Source organism: Vulpes lagopus, chromosome 11, assembly GCF_018345385.1.
Source record: "Vulpes lagopus strain Blue_001 chromosome 11, ASM1834538v1, whole genome shotgun sequence".
NCBI classification, from domain to species: Eukaryota; Metazoa; Chordata; class Mammalia; order Carnivora; family Canidae; genus Vulpes; species Vulpes lagopus.
In genome coordinates, this window is record NC_054834.1 from 93,830,285 (window position 1) to 93,854,429 (window position 24,145).

The window sequence follows — 24,145 nt, forward strand, 5'->3', positions numbered from 1 at the left end:
CTGCTTCTCCCTCAGCCTATGTCTCTGCCTCTCTCTCTCTCTCTATCATGAATAAAATAAAATAAAATAAAATAAAATAAAATAAAATAAAATAAATCTTTAAAAAAAGTGGAAAAAAACGGTTGGATAGATGTTTCACAAAGGATGATGTTCAAAGGGAAAGTAGCACATAAAAAGGTGCCAAATGTTGTAAATCACCAAGGAAATGCAAGTTAAAGGCACAGTGAGATACCACACCACCGTTAGAATGGCCAAAATTAAAAATAATGACAACGTGCTGCCCAGGATGTTTAGCAGACACGTTGTTGGTTCATGTGAAAATGATATGACCACATTGGAAAAGTGGAAAGCTATTTAGCAGTGCCTATCAAAGCTAAACACACACCTGCCCTGTGACCCAGGTTTTTCACTCTTAGCTATACACCTGACAGAAATGGGTGTATACATCTACCCAAAGACATGAACAAGAGTGTTCAGAGCAGTTTAATTAATAATAGCCAAATGTCAGGGGTAACTTGGGTGGCCCAGTTGATTAAGTGTCTGCCTTTGCTCAGGTCATGATCCCAGGGTTCTGGGATCAAACCCTGCATTGGGTTCCCTGCTCAACAGAAACTCTGCCCCTCCCCTCCACGTATGCTTGCTCGCTCTCTCTCTCGCTCTCTCTCTCTCTGAAATAAGTAAATAAAATCTTTAAAAAAATAATAGACCAACGTCCATCAACAGAAGAATGGATAGATTGTGGCATATTCATATGCCACATATACTGTATATATACAACATGATTCTAATTACATTGCCTTCTTCAATAGGCAAAACTAATCTATGATAGATACTTTTAAGAGGGTATTGACTGGAAGGAGAGCAAGAAGAAACTTTCTGGAGCGCTAAAAATGTTCTGTGTTTCAAGGGTGGGTAGTGGTTACAAGGTATTATTTATTTCTGAAGCTTCATTAAATCATACACTTGAAAGTCATGCACTTTACTGTTTGAGTGTTATAATTTAATTTTTAGAAAGTTTACCCCACAAAATGGCCCCTTCATATGTCACAAATACTTTATTTTAGACAAAGTTTTAGTAAAGAATCTGTATTGTTTTATCAACTTCCATATGTTGTCTCTTATAGAAGACCTGCTAATAATTTGTTATGTTACCTGTTCACTGCATCAAATGCAGCAAATTGACTCAAGAAAATTTGGTTGTTCACAGTTTATTAGACAATTTTGGGGGGTACTGGAGATCTTGGGGCAAGTTCCAGGTATACCTCCAACAACCTCACTCTCTGTTATCTCTGTGATCTGTTACTCTGAAGGCAGTTTTCATAGATGAGACCTATTCTGTCACAGGTTTAAACATCTATTAGCAAGAAGACCAAAAAACCACTCTTACAGAAGGCACTAGACTTCTGGCCTTTAGGCGCTCTGACATTCATCTTGCACACAAAAAATAGAAAAATAGCTCCAGGCTGTCAGGGACTTGACATCCTTCTATTGCTGCTTTTCCATAGCTGTGCTTTTGCCTTTTATTGCTTAGCCCAATTGTGCACATCCACACCCAGCTAGTGGGAAGAGAACAATTCATTATCTTTAAGAATGACCTAGAAGTTGGGGCACCTGGATGGCTCAGTTGGTTAAGCATCTGCCTTTGGCTCAAGTCATGATCCTGGGGTCCTGGGATCGAGCCCGAAGTTGGGCTCTATACTTAGCAGAGAGTCTGATTCTCCCTCTCCCTCTGCTCCTTGCCCCCACTTATCCTTGCTTGCTTTCTCTCTCTCAAATAAATAAATAAAATCTTAAAAAAAAAAAAAAAGAATGACATGGAAGTTGCACACATCACTTTCACATCTCATTAGCCAGATATGGTCTTACTTAATTGCAAGGGAGGCTAGAAAAATGTAGCTTTTATTTATTAAAAATTTTTTAAATTGTTTTTTAAAATTCAAGTATAATTAACATACAGCGTTATATTCATTTCAGGTGTACAATATGATGATTGAACAATTCTATACATCACTCTTTGCTCATCATGGTACTTTTCTTAAAAGATTTTTAAAAAGATTTTATTTATTTATTCACGAGACACACACACACACACACACACACACACACACACACAGAGGCAGAGACACAGGCAGAGGGAGAAGCAGGCTCAGTGCAGGGAGCCCGACATGGGACTTGATCCCAGGTCTCCAGGATCACACCCTGGACTGAAGGTGGCACTAAACCGCTGAGCCACCCAGGCTGCCTTCTTAAAAGATTTTTATTTAATCTCTACACCCAACATGGGCCTCAAACTCACATCCACAAGGTCAAGAGTTGCATGCTCTCCTGACTGAGCCATCCAGATGTCAGAAAGAGAGAGAGAGCACCCTAGAGTGTACACGAGTGGGGTTAAGGGGCAGTGGAGGAGTGGAGGGAGAGAATCCCAAGCAGACTCCCTGCTGAGTGTAGAGCCCAAGCTGAGGCTTAATACCATGTCCCTGAGATCATGACCTGAGATCATGAACCAAGTGCCCCTATAGCTTTTATTTCTGATTAGCCATGCACTGGGTTAAAAATCAGGCGTGATTTTATTATTATCGAGCAAAGGGGGATGCAATATTGGGGGATAAATAATAGTTTCTGCCATAATGACAAAAGTGGTCAGGCTACAACCTTTCTCAGCAGAATTCGTTCAGTTAATTACTCCTCCTTGTAACAATCTCCCCTTTTGGCTGCTATAGCACCATATTTTTCTAGAATATCCCAGGCTGTGCTTATTCTAGCTCCTGTACAGGCTTCTCCTCCTTTATCCAATATAAAAAAGAAATGAGGGGATCCCTGGGTGGCGCAGCGGTTTAGCGCCTGCCTTTGGCCCAGGGCGCGATCCTGAAGACCCGGGATCGAATCTCACGTCAGGCTCCCGGTGCATGGAGCCTGCTTCTCCCTCTGCCTGTGTCTCTGCCTCTCTCTCTCTCTCTCTCTGTGACTATCATAAATAAAAAAAAAAAAAAAAGAAAAAAAAAGAAATGAATTGCTAGGGCTTCAGTCTTGGACCCTCTTATCTTCACTGTCTATACTCTCTCTGGGAGAGCTCATCTAATGCAGTGACTTTAAATGTCTTCTATTTGCTAGTAAGTCCAAAATTTGTATCTCCAACCCTCATTTTTCCCCTAAGTTCCAAATGCATTTACCAATTGTCTACTTGACATCTCTACTTGGAGGTCTAATAATTCCAAATAGAACAAGTCTAAAAGTTCAAAATAGAATAATACCATTATCCTAGATTAATGGTTCTTAAAATGGGGGGAGGGACACAGGAGGAGCAGCAACCACCTCCTAATGTTTAGAAATGTGGGTGGGATTTTTCATTGCCACAATGGCTGGGGATGCTACTTATATTTCTTCTCAAAGTTTTTTTTTTTTTTTAACTCAGCATTATGTTTGTGAATTTCATCAATGTCAATGCATGTACATATAGCTTATTTTTATCACTGTATAGTTTATTATTTCTATAATTACAGCACAATTTAGTTACCCATTCTTTTTTGGTGCAGATTTAGTTGATTTCCAGTTCTTTGCATTTATATACCATTCAGCTATGAATATTCTTGCACATGCTTTATTGTGCACAGATATGAAAATTTCCCTAGAATATATCTTCAGGCGTGGACTTTGCAGCCATTAGTTACACACATCATATACTTTAGTGGGTATTACCAAGTTGCTCTCTAAAGTGATTATACTAAATTTATGTCCAGAGAAATGGTCTTTTGGTATGTTACCCTATAAAGTTAAGCTATGAAAGAGATGGGTATCAGCCTGAGAGAAAGTCTTCTTGGTGCTTTATCTGAAAAAATAAAGCTTCCTGGTGTGTAGCCAGGAATCCATTTTCCCCAAAGGGTGGTGGCTGCAGGGAGCTTGGCCTGTAGTAGAGAGAGGGGAGGGGGACAGAGACAGGGAGGGGAGGGATAGAGAAGGGATACATGAGGGAGGTGGAGGGGAGGGGAGGAAAAGGAGAGCAAGGAGAAGGGAGGGGGTGGGGAAGGAAGGGGAGTGAAAGGAGAATGGAGGGGGAAAGGAAAGAGAGGGGGAGGGAGAGAGGGAGGGAAAGGGAGAGGGAGGGAACGCCAAATAAATGTTCTGCAGTAAGTGTGGCTTCTGGTAGTAGACTGTATATATCCGCAGTTGTACCTACATTGTAGGGCATAGATGAGCAGTTACATTTGCTTAGGTGCCACCGTCTCTAGGCAGAGTCTTCTTTTTTCCCCAATGCTAAGCTCCATACCAGGACAGTATGGAGGTTAGGTAATAAACAGTTTGCTGAATGGATTAGTGGGAGTACTCTAGCATACACTGGATGTTTTATGTTTAAGATTTTATTTATTTATTCAAGAGAGACACACAGAGAGAGGCAGAGACACAGGCAGAGGGAGAAGCAGGTTCCACGCAGGGAGCCCGATGTGGCACTTGATCCCGGGTCTCCAGGGTCACACCCTGGGCCTAAGGCAGACGCCCAACCACTGAGCCACCCACGTGCCCCACATTTGATGTGTTTTGTTAAATACTCATATTCTCGCTGACTTGATCAAAAAGAAAATTAGATTTTTAATTAAGTCTGGCAGAAAGTAGACATAAGCATTTGTGAGTGGATAAAAGAACCTGATTAATTTGAACTTAAACTACCTGAGTATAACTATTAATTTTTTCTCATCAGCTTGATGCAAGGTCTGGATCGAATCAAACCTGCATTTTTCCCCCCAAATAAATACATCTGATCTATTTTGGGACTGCCAAAAAGCCCTGAGAACACTTAAAAGGCTATTTCACCAATATCACTTCAAATTTTCAAGAAAACTGAGGGGAAATGGAAGATTCGCTCACTACAAGAAAATAATCCTCTAGGTGAAAGTATCGTGCAAGAAGCATGCTAATAGGAAAGGGCCCTAGTACAGGTAATAGATTTCTGCACCAGATGCACTTTGGTCTTCTGAAATCACGTTTTTTGTTTATTTTAAGTTAACATCATCTGCTCCTTCTGCTATCTGTAGCTCCCAGCAAGGAGTATGCACCACGTTTAAAGCTCACAACTGCAGGATAGTAGGTGGTGGTTACCACCGGCCCCCCTTACACGCGAGGAACGGAGAAGTTCATTAACTTGCGCTACGTCATAGCCTGCAAGTGGGTGAGCCGTGCCTTCAGCAGAGCCGGTCAGATCCCAGATCCCAGCTCCTTACACGCTCTGCTCTACTGTTTTTTTCAACTCTAAGATTCCTGAACCTCTGATTTTTAAAAAAATTTCACCAGCCATTTTTTTTCTTTTTGAGAACTATCACAACGCGATGTAGTTTACATATACGTACGGATCATCAGAACAGTTTTTCGGAAAAGTCTCATGTGAAAAATAGCCACATACGTCACATGCAAGACGAGCCCGGGTATGTACCGGACACTCGTTCGGGCCAGAGGCGCCCCGCCCCCGGCGCCAGCCCGGGGCTCCGCGGCGTCAGGGGGCGGGACTCCGCGGCGTCAGGGGCGGGGCTCTGCGGCGCCAGGGGCGGGGCTCCGCGGGCCGTGGGAGTCCGCAGCCGGCGCGCAGGCTCCGGCTCCCCGAAGCCCCGCCCACGCGGGCCGCGAGGGCTGCCGGGACGGCCCCCATCTTCCTCACGCGGGGTAGGCCGGCCGGCGGCGCTGGGAAGTCGGGACGCTGTTGTCGCTGTTGGTGTCGGTGCGGCGTGGCTTTGTGGGACCGGGACCTCAAAGGTGAGCAGCGGTCGGTGGCCGAAGAGAAGAAGCGCGAAATGGTGTGCTGTGCGGGGCGACGGCGCACGCCCCTTCCCTGTGGCCTCGCGCCGGTGCGTCCACTCCTCGCGGTCCGCATGCTCCGGGCGAGCGCCGCGTGGGCCGCAGCCTGAGGCGGCGCGCTGGGCTGGGAGCGGAGCGGAGCGGGCCGGGGCGAGGCGCGGACGCGGTGCCTAACCGGAGTGCAGGAGCCGGGCTTTCCCCGCACGGGGCTGGGGCCCAGGCGAGCCGGTGGCTGCTTTGGGGCCACACTCTGGCGGGTTCCTTGGACCGAGGCTGCCCGCATGCGCCCCGCGTCCTTAAGACTTTCCACCTCCACTGCCCTGTGGCGTCGCCGGGGGCCGACGTTTCGGGGCACTGGTGGCTTCTGAGGCGGTTGGCGGTGGCTAATTGTCAGAGGCTTCCTCGGGTCCTGTGGGACGAGCTGGAGGTCGCGGAGTGGTGGGGCCGCAGGTGTTCCTCTGGCGTCACTCTCTGGGGGTTTTAGTGTCGCTCACGTCCAGGAGCCTGCGAAGTGAGAAAGTGTGGGTCGTACTTCACTTCTAGTCGTACACTCTGGAAAACGATCTCCAGGAACCGAGTACCTACCAGCATTGGGTAGGCCGAAGAAGTCTCGTACGGACTAAGCAGATCTCTTACTTCACTCACCCTTTGCTTTGGAAGGGGCCCCGAGATCATGGTAGTAAGTTAGGAACGTGGGTGGTGGTCCACTAATAATGCATAAGATTGAGTAAGTTTTGTACTTGGATGGCGTCGTGCAAGTAGGTCCCTGTTACAAGAGTTTCCAGTGTGCATCCAGGTTATTGCAGGACCATAAAGCGATACTTCCAGGAGTACCTAAGACGGTTCACTAGTGTCAACTAATGGCAGGTACCCTGATGAGGTCTTATGAATTCACTTCTGTAAATGCGGATAACTGGGTGGTTTAGTAGCACAGGTTCGTGATACCCAGCAGTCTCACAACCTTTCTCCTGCAGCACTAGTGTCAGGGGTGTGAAACAAACTGGCTCTAAGTTTAACCAATATATTGGTGAATTAGGAGACAGACCTTCAGCTTGACATTATTCTAGTGTTCCCAGACTCTTATTATTTTTTTAAAGATTTTATTTATTTATGAGAGACACACAGAGAGAGGCAGAGACACACACAGGCAGAGGGAGAAGCAGGCCCCATGCAGGGAGCCCGATGTGAGACTCCATCCAGGGTCTCCAGGATCAGGCCCTGGGCTGAAGGCGGCGCTAAACCGCTGAGCCACCCAGGCTGCCCCAGACTCTTACTTTCATATGTTCTCTAACATACTGCATCTAATCTAATCCTGACGGTTATATTTGATTTTTTTTTTCATCCTGAAGTTGTGATACTTAGTCTTTGCTGGTAAGTTTTTGATAAGGTAGCTGTGACTAACTAAAAGAAATGCAACCTGCACCAAACAAATAGGACTGAGATGCAGGTGGTGATTTCCTTAAAGCTGGAAATGGTTGGTAAGTAGCTGAAAGGAGTTTTTTGCTAAAAGCTTTCTTGATGAGTTAAGTGAAGATGACCACTTGCTTTGTTATAGAGATGGAACAGTGATTTACTGAAAGGGTTGCAGATTATGTATAGCTTTTCAGTTTTCCATTACTTATTCCAACATTTTCTTTTGTTGAAATTTGAGAATTGAGTAGAGAAATTGAACCCGTGAAATTAAAAATTCTTGATATTTAAGAAAACAATGTGATATTGATAACTTAAAAACATTCTTCTAATCTTGAGTGTTATGTAAAAATAATACTAACCTCCTTATGCCAATTTGGGAAAATTTACAGATAGCCATAATGGCCGAAAATGGTGATAATGAAAAAATGGCTGCTCTCGAGGCTAAAATCTGTCATCAGATTGAGGTATGGTTCTTATGCTAGTAGACTGCAAAAATATGTTCCTTGAAAGGAAATGTGGAGCCTAAAAACAAATACAGAAAGAACATTAATTTCCTAATTGGCCTACTAAAACATTTCGTGTAAATATTAAATATCTGGTTTGTTTTTGATTCTTAGAATTAGATGAACCTACAATATTGTAGGTTCCACTAATTTGTATTAGTGGAGCCCATTTATGACAGCCAAGATCTACAAACATTTCAAAACTTAACACCATAGACTAGTGTTACTTTTTCCTAGTCTGTAATAGTACTCATAAGTTTGTTGTGAAGTTTACATTAGTTAATAAAATGTAAAACATTCAGAAGAGTTCCTGGCACATAATAAGAGAACATAAAAATTCTTTGTAAAGTACCTTTCCTGTTATAAATAACACTATCTATTTGAAGGTCCTAGTACCCTTTTCTACCTAATTAAACTGAGTTCTTGGCTATTAGAACTTCGTTAACGAAGTATCTGTTTTTATAGTCATCTTAGCCTTTTTTTCTTTTTTTAACCTTAGGTATTGTATTTAAATTGAAGCTTTACAGTATCAATAATGGCTGCACAGGAAATTTTTGCTTAATGTTTTCTGTTCTTACTGATTAACTTCAGTAAGAAGCTGGTTTTTGGTGGTTTTTGCAGTTATCAGAACTTCTTTTTAATTTGTACTTCTTGGCCATTTAAAATGTTCTGTGCTATACCTTTTGTACTAATTTCATTATAATTGCAAAGAAAAATTGCAAACTACTTAAATACTTAGAACAGTACAAAGTTTATATAGACCAAGTTAATGATGTCCCTTCCATAATCTGCCACCTCTCAAATTCTACTCTCTTAAGTAATTAAAGTTAAAAATACTCTTTCATGCTTTGTGGTCAGTGCTCACAGTAACATAATTTTTATTTCCTTCCCTTTCCCCTATCAAACATAGGTTGCATTTTAGGGAAGTAAAGTTTTATGTCATCAGTAATTACCCAATTCCCTATTTGATGTGTAGGATATTTCTAATTTTTTTAGCTGTAACAGTTCCATGATGAGTTTGTTTGCTTTAAAAATCAGCAAATCTCTATTTTTACTGGCATGTTTCCCTACTTTGGCCTTAAGATTAGCTTAACACAGAAAAGTTTAATTCATTATCCAATTTTACATTAGCATTTTCCTCTTCATTTTTTAAAAATTAATTTTAAATTCAATTAACATACAGTATTAGTTTGAGGTAGAGTTCATTTATCAGTTGTACGTGACACGCAGTGCAGTTTATATCACGTGCCCTCCTTAATGTCCATCACTGTTACCCCATTCCCCTACCCCTCTCCTCCAGCAACCCTCAGTTTTGTTTCCTATGAATTTTTTTTTAAAGATTTATTTATTTATTCATGAGAGAGAGAGAGAGAGAGGCAGAGGCACAGGCAGAGGAGAAGCAGGCTCCCTGCAGGGAGCCCAATGTGGGACTCAGTGCCAGGACCTCTGGATCATGCCCTGAGCCAAAGGCATACGGTCACCCAGGCACCCTGTTTCCTATGATTAAAAGTCTCTTATGGTTTGTCTTCCTCTTTGATTACATCTTTTTTTTATTTTCCCCTCCCTTCCTCTATGCTCCTCTGTTTTGTTTATCAGATGCCAAATATGAGTGAAATCATATGATGATTGTCTTTCTCTGATTAGCTCATTTTGCTTAACATAACACCCTCAAGTTCTATCCATGTCACTGGAAATGGCAATGATTTTTTCCATGGCTGAGTAGTAGTCCATTGTGTGTGTGTGTGTGTGTGTGTGTGTGTGTGTACACATCATATCTTCTTAAGCCATTCATCTATCAGTGGACATCTGGGCTCTTTCCATAGTTTGGCTATTGGGGACATTGCTGCTATAAACACTGGGGTGCAGTTGCCACTTTGGATCACTACATTTGTATATTTGGGGCAAATAGCTAGTAGTGCAATTGCTGGGTTGTAGGGTAGCTCTATTTGCAACTTTTTGAGGAACCTCCATATTGTTTTCCATACTGTACCAGCTTACCTTCCTACCAATAGTGTAAGAGGGTACCCTTTATCTGCAGCCTCACCAACATCTGTCATTTCCTGACTTGTTAATTTTAGCCTTCTGACCTGTGTCAGGTGGTTTTGATTTCATTTTCATTGATGCTGAGTGATGTTGAACATTTTTTATGTGTCTGTTGGTCATTTGTATGTCTTCTCTGGAGAAATGTCTGTTCATGTTTCCTGCCCATTTCTTGATTGGATTATTTGTTCTTTGGGTGTTGTTTGATAAGTTCTTTATAGATTTTGGATACTAGCCCTTTATCTGTCACTTGCAGATATCTTCTCCCATTCTGTCAGTTGTCTTGGTTTTGTCGATTGTTTCCTTTGCTGTGCAAAAGCTTTTTACCTGGATGAAGTCCCAGTAGTTCATTTTTGCCTTTCGTTTCCCTTACCTTTGGAGATGTGCCTAGGAAGAAGTTGCTGCTTGTGGTCTCTAGATTTTGATGGATTCCTGTCTCACATTGAGGTCTTTCATCCATTTTGAGTCTGTTTTTGTGTATGGTGTAAGAAAATGGTTCAGTTTCATTCTTCTACATGTGGCTATCCAATTCATGATGAATATCTTTATATATAAATCTTAATAAAGATTTATATATTTTTACTGTTTACTATGTTTACTGATTTAAGATAAAATTCTTTAGAAAAAGATGTACTGGCTCAAGGGTTATGCACATTTTTAAAGACCTTTGATATTTATTAACATCTCTGCCTGCACAACCATTTCTCTGTGTTCAGGCCAATACTAGGTATTGTTTTTAAAATTTGGCCAGTTGGGTGAAGATGCTATTTTGCTTTAAATTGGATTTTTCATTAATGAGGTTGAACTTTTTGTTTATATTACATTCTTATTTTAGTAATTCTTTTGATGTCCTTTACCCATTTTTCTATTAGGGCTTTCAGGATTTTTTTCTTCTCCCTTGATTTGTAAGAATTATTTACAGGCTCCTTTGTTATTTGTCTTTTACTTTTTATACTCTTGGCAATCGAAGTAGTCATACCTGTGTCTTTTCATGTATAGTTTTGATTTTTGTCTTTTTTGCTTTTTATACTGAAAGAGAGTACCTTTATGCTTAAATTAGATAAATGCTTGCCTATTTTTTAATTTGTAAAAATAAGCATGATTAATCAGTATAATCCAGTTCTTTTTATTAAACACACTGTTTAATAAGAAGTCTGTTTAATAAAACACTGATTTGAAATGAGAAGCCTCTCACATACTAAGTCCTTAACTATGTTTTTATTTAAGACTTGATAGTCTGTTGAGGTATCTGCTAATTACATTGTTTCAGTCATCAATTTTTAGTTTTATCTTTCTGCTAATTCATGTTGTAAATGTTTCACTATCACATATTTAGGAGAAAATGTTTATTGCTCCTTAAGTTATGAAATGTATTTTTAAAGAATAGAGTGTAGTGATGTAATGAGGATTGAAGTCAGTATTGTACAGTGCTCTGAAATATAATTAATTATCTTGCAGTATTATTTTGGTGACTTCAACTTGCCACGAGACAAATTTTTAAAGGAACAGATCAAACTGGATGAAGGCTGGGTGCCTTTGGAGATAATGATAAAATTCAATAGGTAAAAATCTTTTTTATTATTTTATTTATTATTATTTTTAAAGTAGGCTTTACCCAGTGTGGAGTCCAATACAGGGCTTGAACTCATGACCTTGAGGATCAGCCACCCAGGCACCCAGTAAAAACCATTTTCAAACCGTCTTTAGGTTTTCTTGTTAACAAGTGCTACAACTAAGTTTTATAATGCTTTTATATGTATTCTTCAGGTTAAACCGTCTAACAACAGACTTTAATGTAATAGTAGAAGCACTGAGCAAATCAAAGGCTGAACTCATGGAAATAAGTGAAGATAAAACTAAAATCAGAAGATCTCCAAGCAAACCCCTCCCTGAAGTGACTGATGAATATAAGAATGATGTAAAAAACAGATCTGTTTATATTGTAAGTGGGCCTTTCACACATTTAATTATATATTAAATATCTTATTTAGGAAAAAAAAAAAAAAACAGAGTGGATAAGAATAAGGACTCCAGAATCGTAGTTTTTACCATTTACTGTGTTCTTGGGCAGTGGGGTTTGTTTTTTTTTTTTTTTAAGATTTTATTTATTTGAGAGAGCAAGCACAAGCAGGGGGAGGAGCAGAGGGAGATTGAGAGGAAGAAGCAGACTCCCCACTGAGCAGGGAACCCTAACATGGGGCTCAATCCCAGGACCCCGAGATCATGACCAGAGCCGAAGGCAGACACTTAACCAACTGAGCCACCCAGGTGCCCCATTGGGCAGTGTTCTTAACTTGCCTAAGCATTATCTTCATAAATGGGGATAATATTTTTTACTTTATAGAACTATTGTGAGAATTAGTGAGAATTAATGAAAAAAATCCATATGACACTGTACAAAATGTTGGGCATATTGTAAGTACCCAGTAAGCCTATCAATTTCTTATTTATCTAGAGCTAAAATTGATAGTAATTTTCTTTAGCATATGAATTTTTAAAGTAGATTCTTTTTATTCTGGAAAATTTTTTTTTTTTTTTTTTTTTTTTTTTATATTCTGGAAAATTTAAGACCTACAAAGATGGGTTGACTATATAATGTACTATTATCCAACTTCAGCAGTTATTAACATATGATTAATTTTGTTTTCTTTCTGCCCCAATGGATTATTTTGAAGCATATTCCAGTTCAGTCACTTTTACTGCACTAGAGAACAGTGGCTCTTAACCAGAACTGTTAAACATTTAAGAGACAGAGAAATATATAGTTAGATATGTATATCCTGGCTTGACTTCAAGACAAAATGACTCAATTTCTGATAAATTGTTTACCTGAGAAGTAATTTGTACATTTCTTTCTACTCTTCACAGAAAGGCTTCCCAACTGATGCAACCCTTGATGACATAAAAGAATGGTTAGAAGATAAAGGTCAAGTACTAAATATTCAGATGAGAAGAACATTACACAAAGCATTTAAGGTATGGTTATATGATGTTACAACTTTTTCTAGCTGAAAAATATATGGGATATTTTTAAAAATAGTTTTCTTCCCCTTTTAATAGGGATCAATATTTGCTGTGTTTGATAGTATTGAATCTGCTAGGAAGTTTGTCGACACCCCTGACCAGAAATATAAAGACACAGACCTGCTAATACTTTTCAAGTAAGTCTTTATGCTGATACTTCTTTTGGCCACTTTAGTTATATGGAATTGACACACTGGGATACAGAATATGGAATAGCATCCCGTGTAAGGACAATATTTTTTAGTATCCTTGGGCATTCTTTGATAAACACTTAAAATTTGCTCAGTGGAAACTACTAGTCCTCTGAGACCACGAGGAAGTGTTTTTTTAACAGTAAAAAATAGTTTTAGTACTTTCTTTGTATCTAAAACATAATCAAGCTAGATAGTAGAATCTGTGTGGTTAGAGAATCAATCTCTGTCCAATTTCCAGTCTGTTCTTACTTCTCATAGTCTGTGTATACCTATATAGTACAAAGGATTATTTAATATACAGATTTGGACCACATTCTTTAATGTGTGTGTGTGTTAACAATTTAGACACACCAGAGCATTTTTATGATACAGTTAGGCCATTGTTCCCTATTTTCACATTATGTAATCTTAAATGCCATGTACTAAACCTGATGGACTTAGAGATGCACTGTGGTGCATCGTGCAATTAGTGTTAACTTTTTAAAAAGTATTTTTTAACATGATTATCTTTCCCTTTTTTTTTTTTCTTAATATTTTACATATTTATTCATGAAAGAGAGAGAGAGAGAGAGACAGACATAGGCAGAGAGAGAAGCAGGTTTCCTGCAGGGAGCCTGATGCAGGACTCGATTCCAGGATCCTGGGATCACAACGTGAGCCGAAGGCAGATGCTCAACCACTAAGCCACCCAGGCGTCCCTAACATGATTTTCATAATTGCTCTTACTCTTGGGTTTCAGAGGTTGTAGAATTTTCTCCTACTGTAAAGTACCACTCTAGAAAATTCTATGAACTTATTTCCACAAATTCTGGTTTACGTTTTTTTCTGTACATGAATGATAAAATCAATACAAGGTTGGTATGGACATCGGGTTTCTTTTTGTTCTGAAATTATTACTGATGGTTGTGCAATTCTGAATATACTAAAGACCACTGAAGTGTACACTTTTAAAAGGTGTACATTTTATGGAATGTGACTTTTTTCGTAAAGCTGTTATTAAAATAACTTCCTTGGCATCTTTCGAATTTCTAGGTAATTACATTTCTAGAAAGTGTAATATTCCTTCTTGTGTTTAATTAACTCAAAATAATTTAGTCTTATTTTTGTTCTCATGAACTCAGTCCCTGTATTTTGTCTTCTTTAGGGAAGATTACTTTGCCAAAAAAAATGAAGAAAGAAAGCAAAATAAAGTAGAAGCTAAATTACGAGCTAAACAGTAAGTACGTTGAGCCAGTCATTTTAATTTCTTAAAGCTTTGACAGAGATAGTGGTTCTAGGAAGTGGAGCTTGATGATGAGTTCTGAAATGAGTAGCAGTAGGCTTTTGTTTTGCTAGTGAAACATTAAGATCTTAAGCTGCCTTGATAATCTGGGTGCCACAGTGTTGCACTCTAGCCAGGAGCAATCAGAAAGCCTAGTGACTGCCTTTGATTATTAAGCAATGTGTGATTATGATCAAGGTTAACTTTATCAGGATTTAATTTTCTCATACAGTTAATGGAAAGATTCTAATTACCATTTCTTTTGTAGAGAGCAAGAGGAAAAACAAAAGTTAGCAGAAAGTGCTGAAATAGTAAGTCTGTATTTTTGGTATCTAAGCTATAATTCAAATTTATGAGAATACAAAGTGAGAACTTTTTGAAGCAAATATGTGAACAAGTCTGTAGTTTTCATTGTACTAAAGTCATAGCCCAATAATACTGCCTAAAATCATTACCCAGAGAAAGAACTTGTAACTACATTTTTAAATAACTAATGTATCCAGCTAGGTAAATATTATATTGTTGAAGAAATAAAATTTTAAGTTACGATCAGAAGCCACTGTATAATAAGGGATGCCACAGGAAAATGCACTATTAAACTACTTTAAAATAGCATTTTAGTTTCTAGCTTTTCCCATGTATTAGGTATAGAGTGGTTTAAGCCATATCTGGTTTGTGGTTGCTTTTAAAAAACTTTAATGCTTTGTATGTCTTCACAGAAATCTCTAGAAGAAAAGATTGGCTGCTTGCTGAAATTTTCAGGAGACTTAGATGATCAGACCTGTAGAGAAGATTTGCACATCCTTTTCTCAAGTCATGGTGAAATAAAATGGATAGACTTTGTCAGAGGAGCAAAAGAGGTTTGGAAACATTCATAGGCTTTTTAGCAATCAGTTTAAAAATCCATAGAAACTTAACTTTTAGAAGATAACATTACTAGCGACAAAATTATTTAATAATGTGTTCATGAAATAGTTTTTGGTCTTTTACTTTCCATTTTGTTATTGCCATCACTGGATGTGATGTCTCATACTTTTTGAATTATGCTATAAATAACTTGGTGTTTGTGACTGCAAGTTTTATGATAACTTTCTTTCTTTCTTTTTTTTTTTTTTTTTTTTAATTTTTTATTTATTTATGATAGGCACACAGTGAGAGAGAGAGAGAGAGAGGCAGAGACACAGGCAGAGGGAGAAGCAGGCTCCATGCACCGGGAGCCCGATGTGGGATTTGATCCCGGGTCTCCAGGATCGCGCCCTGGGCCAAAGGCAGGCGCTAAACCGCTGCGCCACCCAGGGATCCCTATGATAACTTTCTAAAGTTCAGTTAAAATTCATTGAAACTGATGATGGCAGAGAAGATTTGCAGGGCAGGAAAAAGTTTTGAGCAATGGAATTAACTATGGTACTAAAAAAAATCTTAAGGGTGTGGCTTTTACTGTCTTTGGTATAGGGGATAATTCTATTTAAAGAAAAAGCTAAGGAAGCACTGGATAAAGCCAAAGATGCAAATAATGGTAACCTACAATTAAGGAACAAAGAAGTGACGTGGGAAGTACTAGAAGGAGATGTGGAAAAGGAAGCACTGAAAAAAATCATAGAAGATCAACAAGAATCTCTAAACAAATGGAAATCAAAAGGTCATTAGTTCTGATTTGTCTTGGACTGTTTGGTTATTTTAACTCATTTGCTTGTTCGGAGACAGTGACAAGGGACTTAAGACTTTTATGGATTTCTCAATTATGTTTTTATAGGTCGCAGATTTAAAGGAAAAGGAAAGGGGAATAAAGCTGCCCAGACTGGGTCTGCTAAAGGAAAAGTACAGTTTCAGGGCAAGAAAACTAAATTTGATAGTGATGAAGAACACGATCAGAATGGTGCATCTGGTAAGTTTTTCTAAGTCCTTTGGTTCTTTGATGAAAAATTATTTGTTATTTCAAAATTATTTGGAAGGATAGCAGTGTGGTTTTTCACCTTTGGTATAAGTGACTTTTGGATTGTGATTTACCCAAGTTATCCTGTTTTACAAGTGAAAAAAAAAAAAAAAAGATGTTTGGAAGATAAGTTTAGAGAGAAGATCTGTACCAAAGGAAAAGCCTTATTGTTGGTGTTGGGAAGTTGTTGCTTTTCAAACAATTATTTTGTTAATTATGCTCACTATTAAAAGAGTAATGCTTACATAGTGAACTTAACAAAAATTCTTTATTGAATTGTATAGGACCAGTAAAAAGAGCAAGAGAAGAAACAGACAAAGAAGAACAACCTACACCAAAACAACAGAAAACAGAAAATGGTGCTGGAGACCAGTAATTTAGTAAAAAAATTTTTTATTCATCTTAATTAGGTTTTAAGCTGCTTTTGTCTTTAGAGGCTTTTAAAAAGAAAACCGAATTAGGTCCACTTCAATATCAACCTGTAAGAAAGGAAAATTTTTGTTGTTTAACTTGTCTTTTTTTGTTATCCAAATGAAGATTTTTTTTTAATGTATAGTTCTGTTTGTGTTATTTCAAATATCAAAAGAAAGATTCTTCCATTAAATTGCCTTTGTAATATGAAAATGTATTAGTACAAACTAATAAAATATGTACTATATAAAAAGAGAAAAACTTAGTTTTTTATTTTTGTGCCTAAAGCATTTGAGAAAGAATATCTTAAACCAGGATATTGGCTGTTATCACATCGATAATTATTCTGTCTCCTTGGCTAGCTTTCTGTTTTTACTCAGGCAAGTTGATAACATTGTAAATAGTTACTTATTGAAAAGTTCTTCAGTACTGAATGCAGATAAGCCAGAATCCAGAGACTTACGGATTTCTTTTTATGAAATTTGTATGATGCTGGCAGGTCATATCGTAGCTCTAGAAAACAAAAGTCATCTAAGAATAAAAATTCATTTGTCAACCCTGACATACATATATTACATATGTAAATTCTTAAAAATTAAGGAAGTATTTAACCCTGGTAAGCAGAACATTTCAGACCTGTCACTTTAACTTACCCAGAGACTGACTTGATATATTCTCAAGATCAGCCCATGGCTAACTGAGGTTGGCATTTCTATTTGGTCATTGATGCCAAAATTAGAGGTTATGGGGAAGAATTTGAAAGGATAACAATTGGACAGAAGATGATCATACCTTTCTATTTCTAATTTCATAATAATCTATAGCAGTCATAATAATCATGCTTATTTTTAAAATTTGTCTGGATTTTAATACTGGTAATATTTTCCTACTGAGATTTCAAGTGATAATCCATTTTTCTTACTCTAAGAAATACTAGGTTTTCCAAAATTACTCCTCAGTTTAGAGGGATGGCAGTACCCTTCTATCATTCATATTTTGCAGCATAAATTCTCTATAGGTTACAGCTCTCAAATTTTACTGTGCAATCAAATCACCTTCAAATCTTTTTTAAAATGCATATTATAATTCATTAAGTCTATGTGGAGCCTGAAGTTTTGCAAGTCTTCTCCTACGGGATGTCAATACTGATGTTCTGAGGACCACATCTGGAGTAGCAAGGCCCTGGCTTGGTATACTTGGAATGGTTCTGAGGTGCTCCAGGCTGCAAGTTCTAATACCTTAAACTAGGTAAGGAATGACAATACTGGATAAATAGGACCGACAGACTTTTTCCACATTACATTACTAATTATGAATAGGACTGCTTATATATGGTTAACACTACAGTGCTAATCCTAGTCAGTTTATTATTAAGTAAAGAATATTTTCCTCATGTTGTACTCTTTATTTCAGGCCTCTAGAATTATTTGGACCATAGCTGGCTTCTAGTTATATGTTTTTCCCATTTTGATGTTTGTGAATATTACCCAATTTACTAATAAAAATGTATCAAACATTTACTTATAGTGTGGATGATTATATCCTATCCCCCATTAAAAGAAAAAAGCTTCATGTTCTCTGACTCTAGGGACGATTAGAAAATTGAAATGGAAAAGGTAATCAGGCATGATCTGGTGGTATTTTCCATGAATGGGTTTTTTTTTTTTTTTTTTTTAAATTTTTATTTATTTATGATAGTCAGAGAGAGAGAGAGAGAGAGGCGCAGAGACACAGGCAGAGGGAGAAGCAGGCTCCATGCACCGGGAGCCCGACGTGGGATTCGATCCCGGGTCTCCAGGATCGCGCCCTGGGCCAAAGGCAGGTGCTAAACCGCTGCGCCACCCAGGGATCCCACCATGAATGGGTTTTAAACAGATCTGACCCCTCCAGGCCCAAGCTCTTACATCACAACAATGTATACTGTCTGAGCCCGGAGTGGCCAAATAGTTGAGTGCTAATTAGGAATTTTCCATAAAATGCATAAATTGGGACACTCTTAGACAAACACTGATACTCGGCCTTTACTTCATTTCCAACCCATTACCAACCTTTCACATTTTGCCAGGCTGAAAACACGTTCTATGGCATCTTAGCACCTATAAAATTTTGGATGGGCTAATGTATTATTAGCCCTAAATAATTAGGGTTTAGATTTATTTTGTAAGAAACTTAAAAATTGTCTTACCTGCAATAATATCTATCTTGATTTTCCATTCTGTAGCTTTCTTTTGAATATGCTAAAGATAACACGTTAATGTGAGCTGATTTTTAAAATAATTTGAGAATTGTTTTGCTAATACTTCATATTTTTTAAGCCTTTAAAATTTCATTAGAATTTAGACTTTAAAAAGAAAATTATTTGACAGCATAAGCAGGGGGAGCAGCAGACGATGTGGGGCTCAATCCCAGGACCCCCAGAATCACCTGAGCTGAAATCAGATGTTGAACCAACTGAGCTACCCAAGTGTCCCAGAATTTAGACTCAAAAAATTTTCAAGTGAACTGGTAGTATTTTGAAAATAAACCAAGCCATTTTAATACTATAAGAGTACAGCTAAGTAACGGTATAGGTTATGAAGCTGAACTCAAATACCTTGACCAAGATAGCACAGGGAACTGGTAGTTTGGATTTGAACGTAGGCAGTCTGGCTCTACAGTCTGTGTCCTTGATCATTATGTTATACTGACCAAAAATACACCAAATTTTCTGGAACATATCTTCTGTACCCCCATGTGTTACATAGGTGGCAAGAAGAATAATGGAACAGGGAGATTCTGAACTCAGCTCACTTTAGCTCCAGGCTCAGTGTTCTTAAAAATCAGGTTTTACTGCCTCCATTATGCACACAAAACCACAACGGGACAATGGGATTACTAGGATTTAGGCAAACTAGGATATACTATAACCCTAGCTATACCACACTTCTCTACTGAAGTTCATGTAATCTCTTGGTAAAAGTTCCTGCCAGAGCAAATCTTTCACAGAAGTCATATAGGCTGGAAGAAAACTAATGCTAGCTGGTCACAGGGAAAATTCAGTTTCTAAGTGCCAGATGTTTAAAGAATTTAGAAGAGATACCCTGGTAATTAGCATTCACAGCAAATCCATAAAACGCTGTCATGAATTTTGAAGTAAAATGATTTGAACTTACATCTCTGGTAGAGGATTTGTGTAAAGAGTATACTGCTGTTCTTGCCATTTCCAAAGCAGTCTTCAGAAATGCCATATCTGTCCCTGTTAAAAGTAGAAAAAGCTCATATTTACTTTATATACCTGTTATCAAAATAGTGGATTAAATGAATACCAGGTATTTAAAAACTTTTTCCCGAAACCAAAATAGACACTTCAAATTCTTCCTGCAAAAAGACAAGATACAAAAAAGTAGAACATGTATCTTTTAAGATTGATAGAATAAAACCATTATACTATCTTGTTTAAGACTAAAATGAAAATTTTAATATTCCAAGTTAACTCTCAAGGGAGGCAAGAATAGGTAGTATAGTAATCAGAATCAGGCAGCGGCTGAAGGGAGAACTCTTCATGTCTTTTCTTACCAACTTTCTACCCTCCTAGCCCATAGCATACACAGAATAAATAGCCACAGTTACTGACAGACACGTGTTGAACTCTCGGTGTGTTAAGGCATTAAAGAGAGGTTCTAAAAGTATAAAATCCTTTACAGAATTATGAGTTCGGTAAATCATTCTTGAAAGCAAAGTATAAATAGTAAATGAATAAAAAGACTATTCTCTTAGTACAAATAGGTGAAAACAAAGATTGAAAAATTCAATTTCCTAGACATATGTTAAACTAATTGAAACTAGTAATTATACAGGTAAGAGATTGTTTAATTAAGAGTGATACAATCATTTAGCCCAAACAATAAGAAAATGACTTTTAAAACTTGTTTTCCTACAAATATATCTGTATCTCTGAAGTTTTTTTACTAACCTTTATTATTTTTGGTCCCAAAGGGAGGATTCATAATTACTGTATCAAATGACTTTGACATTCTGTTAGATAATGAGCGCACATCACATTGAACCATGTCAACATTTGTTAACTCAAACTCTTCCACATTCCTATTAAATACTTCCAGTGCATCTTCATCTATGTCAAATCCAACACACAATCTATAAATACAGAACACACACAAAGAGTGACTAGCTCCTGAATCAAAACAACAAAATTAAAACCATATGCCTTTTTTTAACCCAACTGGCAAAGTAAGAGTATTGCCTTTCGACAGCATGATTTCCCAACCTGGCAGGGGTTGGAAACTCAGGTGTGTATAAAAGGGAGGCATGTGATAGCCACTATTACTGTTTTGTTTTACTGTTTTGCTCATTGAAAATGTACTCAGTATCAGATTCTTGCTCCCTTCATCTCATACTGTAGAGTCCCATAAATATAATTCAGTTAATTCTATTTATGTTTCTTATTTAAGGCCACCCTATACCCAAATGTTAATATACAGGATCACCTACCCTGCTCCTAACATTGCAGTTCCGATGCTAAGAACTCCACAACCACATCCTAGATCTGCAACCACTTTATTTTCAATGTCATCATATGTATTATGGATTGTATAGAGCATACATGCTAAAAGATCAAAAAACATATTAGGGAATAAGAACAAGTTGATGACCAAAATCTAAGTCATGTAAATGACGAGTGCAATTTCTTGTCTTCCAATTATCCTCCCCCAAATGCTGTTCCAGATTATTTAAAAAAAAAAAAAAAAGAGGTATTCTATCTCAGTATGTAGTAAGAGGCCCCACAAAGAACAATAACACACACCAGTGGTTCCTGAAAACTACTCTGGTGACAAGCCAAGAATGACAAAACTTTAAATAAAATGAGAAAAATACAGTTAAAATGTTTTTTCCTCAGCTTGTTCAAACCATTGTCACACACACATATACATCAGTTCTTTGATGTTGAAATATTTTTGCAAGGATAGTAAGAGGAAATAGGTTTTAAAAATACCTTTCCTTGTCAAAATATAAACTTGGCAACCCTGTATCAGTCTCCCAAAATTGTTTTGAAATTTTACGGATCTGTGAAATCTGGGAACCACTAATGTTGAACAAGCTTTAACATTAAAATGGCCCAGAACTTTTTGGCAACAAGTTTGTCACAACATGGGTACCCTAAGTGCAAGCTAAAATGGGAAAAGAAAAGTCCTATATCCACAAAGAGCCTTTAGATACATACGCTTGATCCATCGATACATAAAATCTAATGAGAACTGATAAGAGAACTGAGGAGCAGAGAAGAAACTGCTGAGATCAAAAAGGGATCTTTCAAATACACAAAGGTTAAGCATGAGTAAAACCCCTGATCTCTCCCTGTGGATTTGTGAACCAGCCAGAACTACGGGCCATCAAAAACACAATTAGGGGTGCCTGGCTGGCTGTTGGTGAGAATGGGACTCTCCATCTCAGAGTTGTGAGTTTGGACCCCAGTTGGGTCTAGAGATTACTTAAAAATAGTCTTAAAAAAAATCCACACACTTAGAGGGCTATCTCTGACTGCTGTTCTAATTACTGCAGCAGGTGTTAGCGACTCTGAAGCTGGTATCTCAAAAAATCAGCACATCCATGGGCATGTTACATCCTGGCTATGAACAATGGACTGTTTTTTGTTTTTGTTTTTTTTTTTTTAATTAGACTTCACTAAGAAACCCTACAGCCAGAATACACTAAAGAAGTCATCTAAACTAAGAAAACAGGACTTAACCCAGACACAGTTTTGTGCCAATTTTTGGTTGGAATTATGACAATATGTTGTTTAGTGCAGGTTTATGTGTATTTTCCTTGATTTCCATTGGCTGCTTAGAAGTAGTTGAAGCTGGGCAGCCCAGGTGGCTCAGCGGTTTAGTGCCACCTTCGGTCCAGGGCATGATCCTGGGGACCCGGGATTGAGTCCCACATCGGGCTCCCAGCATGGGGCCTGCTTCTCCCCATGCCTGTGTCTCTGCCCCCCCCCCCCCGCGCTGTGTGTCTCCATGAATAAATAAAATAAATCTTTAAAAAAAAATTGTATTAAGAAATAGTTGAAGCCAGGACGGATCCCAAATTCATTGTCCTAAGACTCCACAACGACTTTGGTAATACGTTTACGAGCTATGAAGGGTTTTTCCTGTGTTGTCTCCTGTACTCCCAGTATCAGTTTCTTGCATCAAGCAACACTGATGATTCTCAGATCATTAAAAACTGAAACGCATTTGTTAAACGCGGTCCTTTGGCTACCAACTCTAGTTAATTCATGCTGGGGGCGGGGTGGGGTGGGGAATAGCATAGGAAGCCTTGCCCTGGCAATTCGTTGCAATGGAAAATTGATCTGTATTTAGCAAACCAATACTGAGCTCCTAACTGGTAGCAGGAACTCTTCTGGACAAGATGGAATTGTGTCAACACCACCAACAAATTCTTCTGCTCTCAAGGAGTTGATAGTGCAATGACAGAAACAAACATTAAAACGCTGACAGCTTTAAGAGGGATGAAGAAAACCGAGCAGTGGAATAACAAAGTGGGGGAGGGGATGCTGTCTTTAGCGGCGGCGTCGAGGAAGTCCTCTCCGACGTCATAGGTCATCTCAGAGCAGAATTCCTCCAGACGTTCTTTGTATTCAAATAACTGTTTTATTTTCATTACGGAGTAAGCAGACAGGACGAACCCGGGGAAGCAAAGACGGGGTCCCCAGCCGCCCTACCTGCAATGTGCGGCCTGGTTGGATACTGTTCTAGAAGCAGCTTGGGCTTTTCAAATCCATCCACTTGTTGCAGGCGACTTTCTAGTTCCTTAAGCTTTAATTTCTTCATTGTTTTCAAAGTGTGAGTTCGCAGGACTTAATGGCACTGGATCTGCAGAGAAACCCAATGAACCTGCATCTGGCATTTTCTGCACCGCCCCCCACCCCGCACCCCTACCCCCACCCCGTTTCCCGGCTGGGGGGGGCAGCGAGCCGACGGCACACCTAGCCCAGGCGGGTGCCTGCTTTCCTCCCAGCTCCGGCAGCAGGCGGAGTCCCCCGCCAGCCTCCGACCCGCCTCCAGGGTCCCCCGCGCCGACCTCGCGCTTCCCCGATGCCCGCACAGGCGCCCGCCCAGGACCCGGAGGTCGACGCACGACTCCTCGCGCAGCGTCCGGGCTCCGTAGGACGCCGCCCGCGCCAGGAGCGGGGCCGGAAGCGCTGCCACGCACGCGCGCCCCTCTCCGCCTCGCAGCAGCCCCGCGCCGAGCTGCAACCGCGGCCCCGCGCTCGGGTTCCGCCGGCGCCCGCGGAGCGTCATCCGCCCGGGTCGCCGCCGCGTCTGCGCGACCGGTGGCGCCTCCCTTGTAGCAGCGACGGAACCGGCCCGCCCTGCGGGTCACAGGGCCCAGACCCGCTAGCACCTGCAGGCCCTGGAAGGATGGGGGAAGAAAAGAGGTGACAACGAGGGTAAAAGTCGCGGCCACTTGAGGTGAAGGGCTGGTGCGGCCCTTTCTGTGTCCGGCCTCACGAGGCCCCTCTCAGGGAGTGACCTTCTCCTCTCACCTTCGTCAAGAAACACTTCTACTACCCCATCTTCTAAACCCA

General features: G+C 39.4%; 2 protein-coding genes across 5 annotated transcripts; one reads left to right on the plus strand and one right to left on the minus strand.

The window, feature by feature from the left end:
* Positions 1-5,585: 5,585 nt before the first annotated feature.
* Positions 5,586-18,080, plus strand: SSB (small RNA binding exonuclease protection factor La). Its single transcript, XM_041722741.1, has 12 exons — positions 5,586-5,739; positions 7,584-7,658; positions 11,196-11,299; positions 11,505-11,679; positions 12,606-12,713; positions 12,798-12,898; positions 14,100-14,171; positions 14,485-14,527; positions 14,936-15,076; positions 15,669-15,855; positions 15,970-16,101; positions 16,434-18,080. Exons 2-12 carry the CDS (start codon positions 7,593-7,595, stop codon positions 16,523-16,525), a joined length of 1,221 nt encoding a protein of 406 aa, XP_041578675.1. The 5' UTR covers positions 5,586-5,739; positions 7,584-7,592; the 3' UTR covers positions 16,526-18,080.
* On the minus strand, positions 16,526-23,776 carry METTL5 (methyltransferase 5, N6-adenosine). 4 transcript variants are annotated; one of them, XR_005982726.1, is made up of 9 exons: positions 23,543-23,754; positions 23,279-23,429; positions 21,049-21,163; positions 20,513-20,694; positions 19,713-19,795; positions 18,746-18,797; positions 18,609-18,656; positions 17,024-17,073; positions 16,526-16,628 (listed from the first exon to the last, which is right to left on the minus strand). XR_005982726.1 is itself a non-coding variant. In XM_041722743.1 (8 exons), the coding sequence occupies exons 2-8, from the start codon at positions 23,385-23,387 to the stop codon at positions 16,590-16,592; spliced, it is 630 nt and encodes a 209-aa protein (XP_041578677.1). In that variant the 5' UTR covers positions 23,388-23,429; positions 23,638-23,776; the 3' UTR covers positions 16,526-16,589. The 4 variants fall into 4 exon arrangements, 3 of the variants coding, with proteins under 3 accessions (XP_041578677.1, XP_041578676.1, XP_041578678.1); XM_041722743.1 differs by lacking the exon at positions 18,609-18,656 and having other exon boundaries at positions 23,638-23,776; XM_041722742.1 differs by lacking the exon at positions 18,609-18,656 and having other exon boundaries at positions 23,543-23,753.
* Positions 23,777-24,145: the final 369 nt, after the last annotated feature.

What these genes read in the sequence shown, in the direction of transcription:
- SSB (XM_041722741.1), top strand. Translation starts at nt 7,593, where the DNA reads ATGGCCGAAAATGGTGATAATGAAAAAATGGCTGCTCTCGAGGCTAAA. An exon ending in AAATCTGTCATCAGATTGAG is followed by an intron (nt 7,659 to 11,195) that starts GTATGGTTCTTA and finishes ATTATCTTGCAG; the next exon opens with TATTATTTTGGTGACTTCAA. An exon ending in GCTAAATTACGAGCTAAACA is followed by an intron (nt 14,172 to 14,484) that starts GTAAGTACGTTG and finishes TTTCTTTTGTAG; the next exon opens with AGAGCAAGAGGAAAAACAAA.
- METTL5 (XM_041722743.1), bottom strand. Translation starts at nt 23,387, where the DNA reads ATGAAGAAATTAAAGCTTAAGGAACTAGAAAGTCGCCTGCAACAAGTG. An exon ending in AACCAGGCCGCACATTGCAG is followed by an intron (nt 21,164 to 23,278) that starts GTAGGGCGGCTG and finishes TTGATCTTTTAG; the next exon opens with CATGTATGCTCTATACAATC. An exon ending in AATTTCATAAAAAGAAATCC is followed by an intron (nt 16,629 to 17,023) that starts GTAAGTCTCTGG and finishes CCTTTCTTACAG; the next exon opens with GTTGATATTGAAGTGGACCT.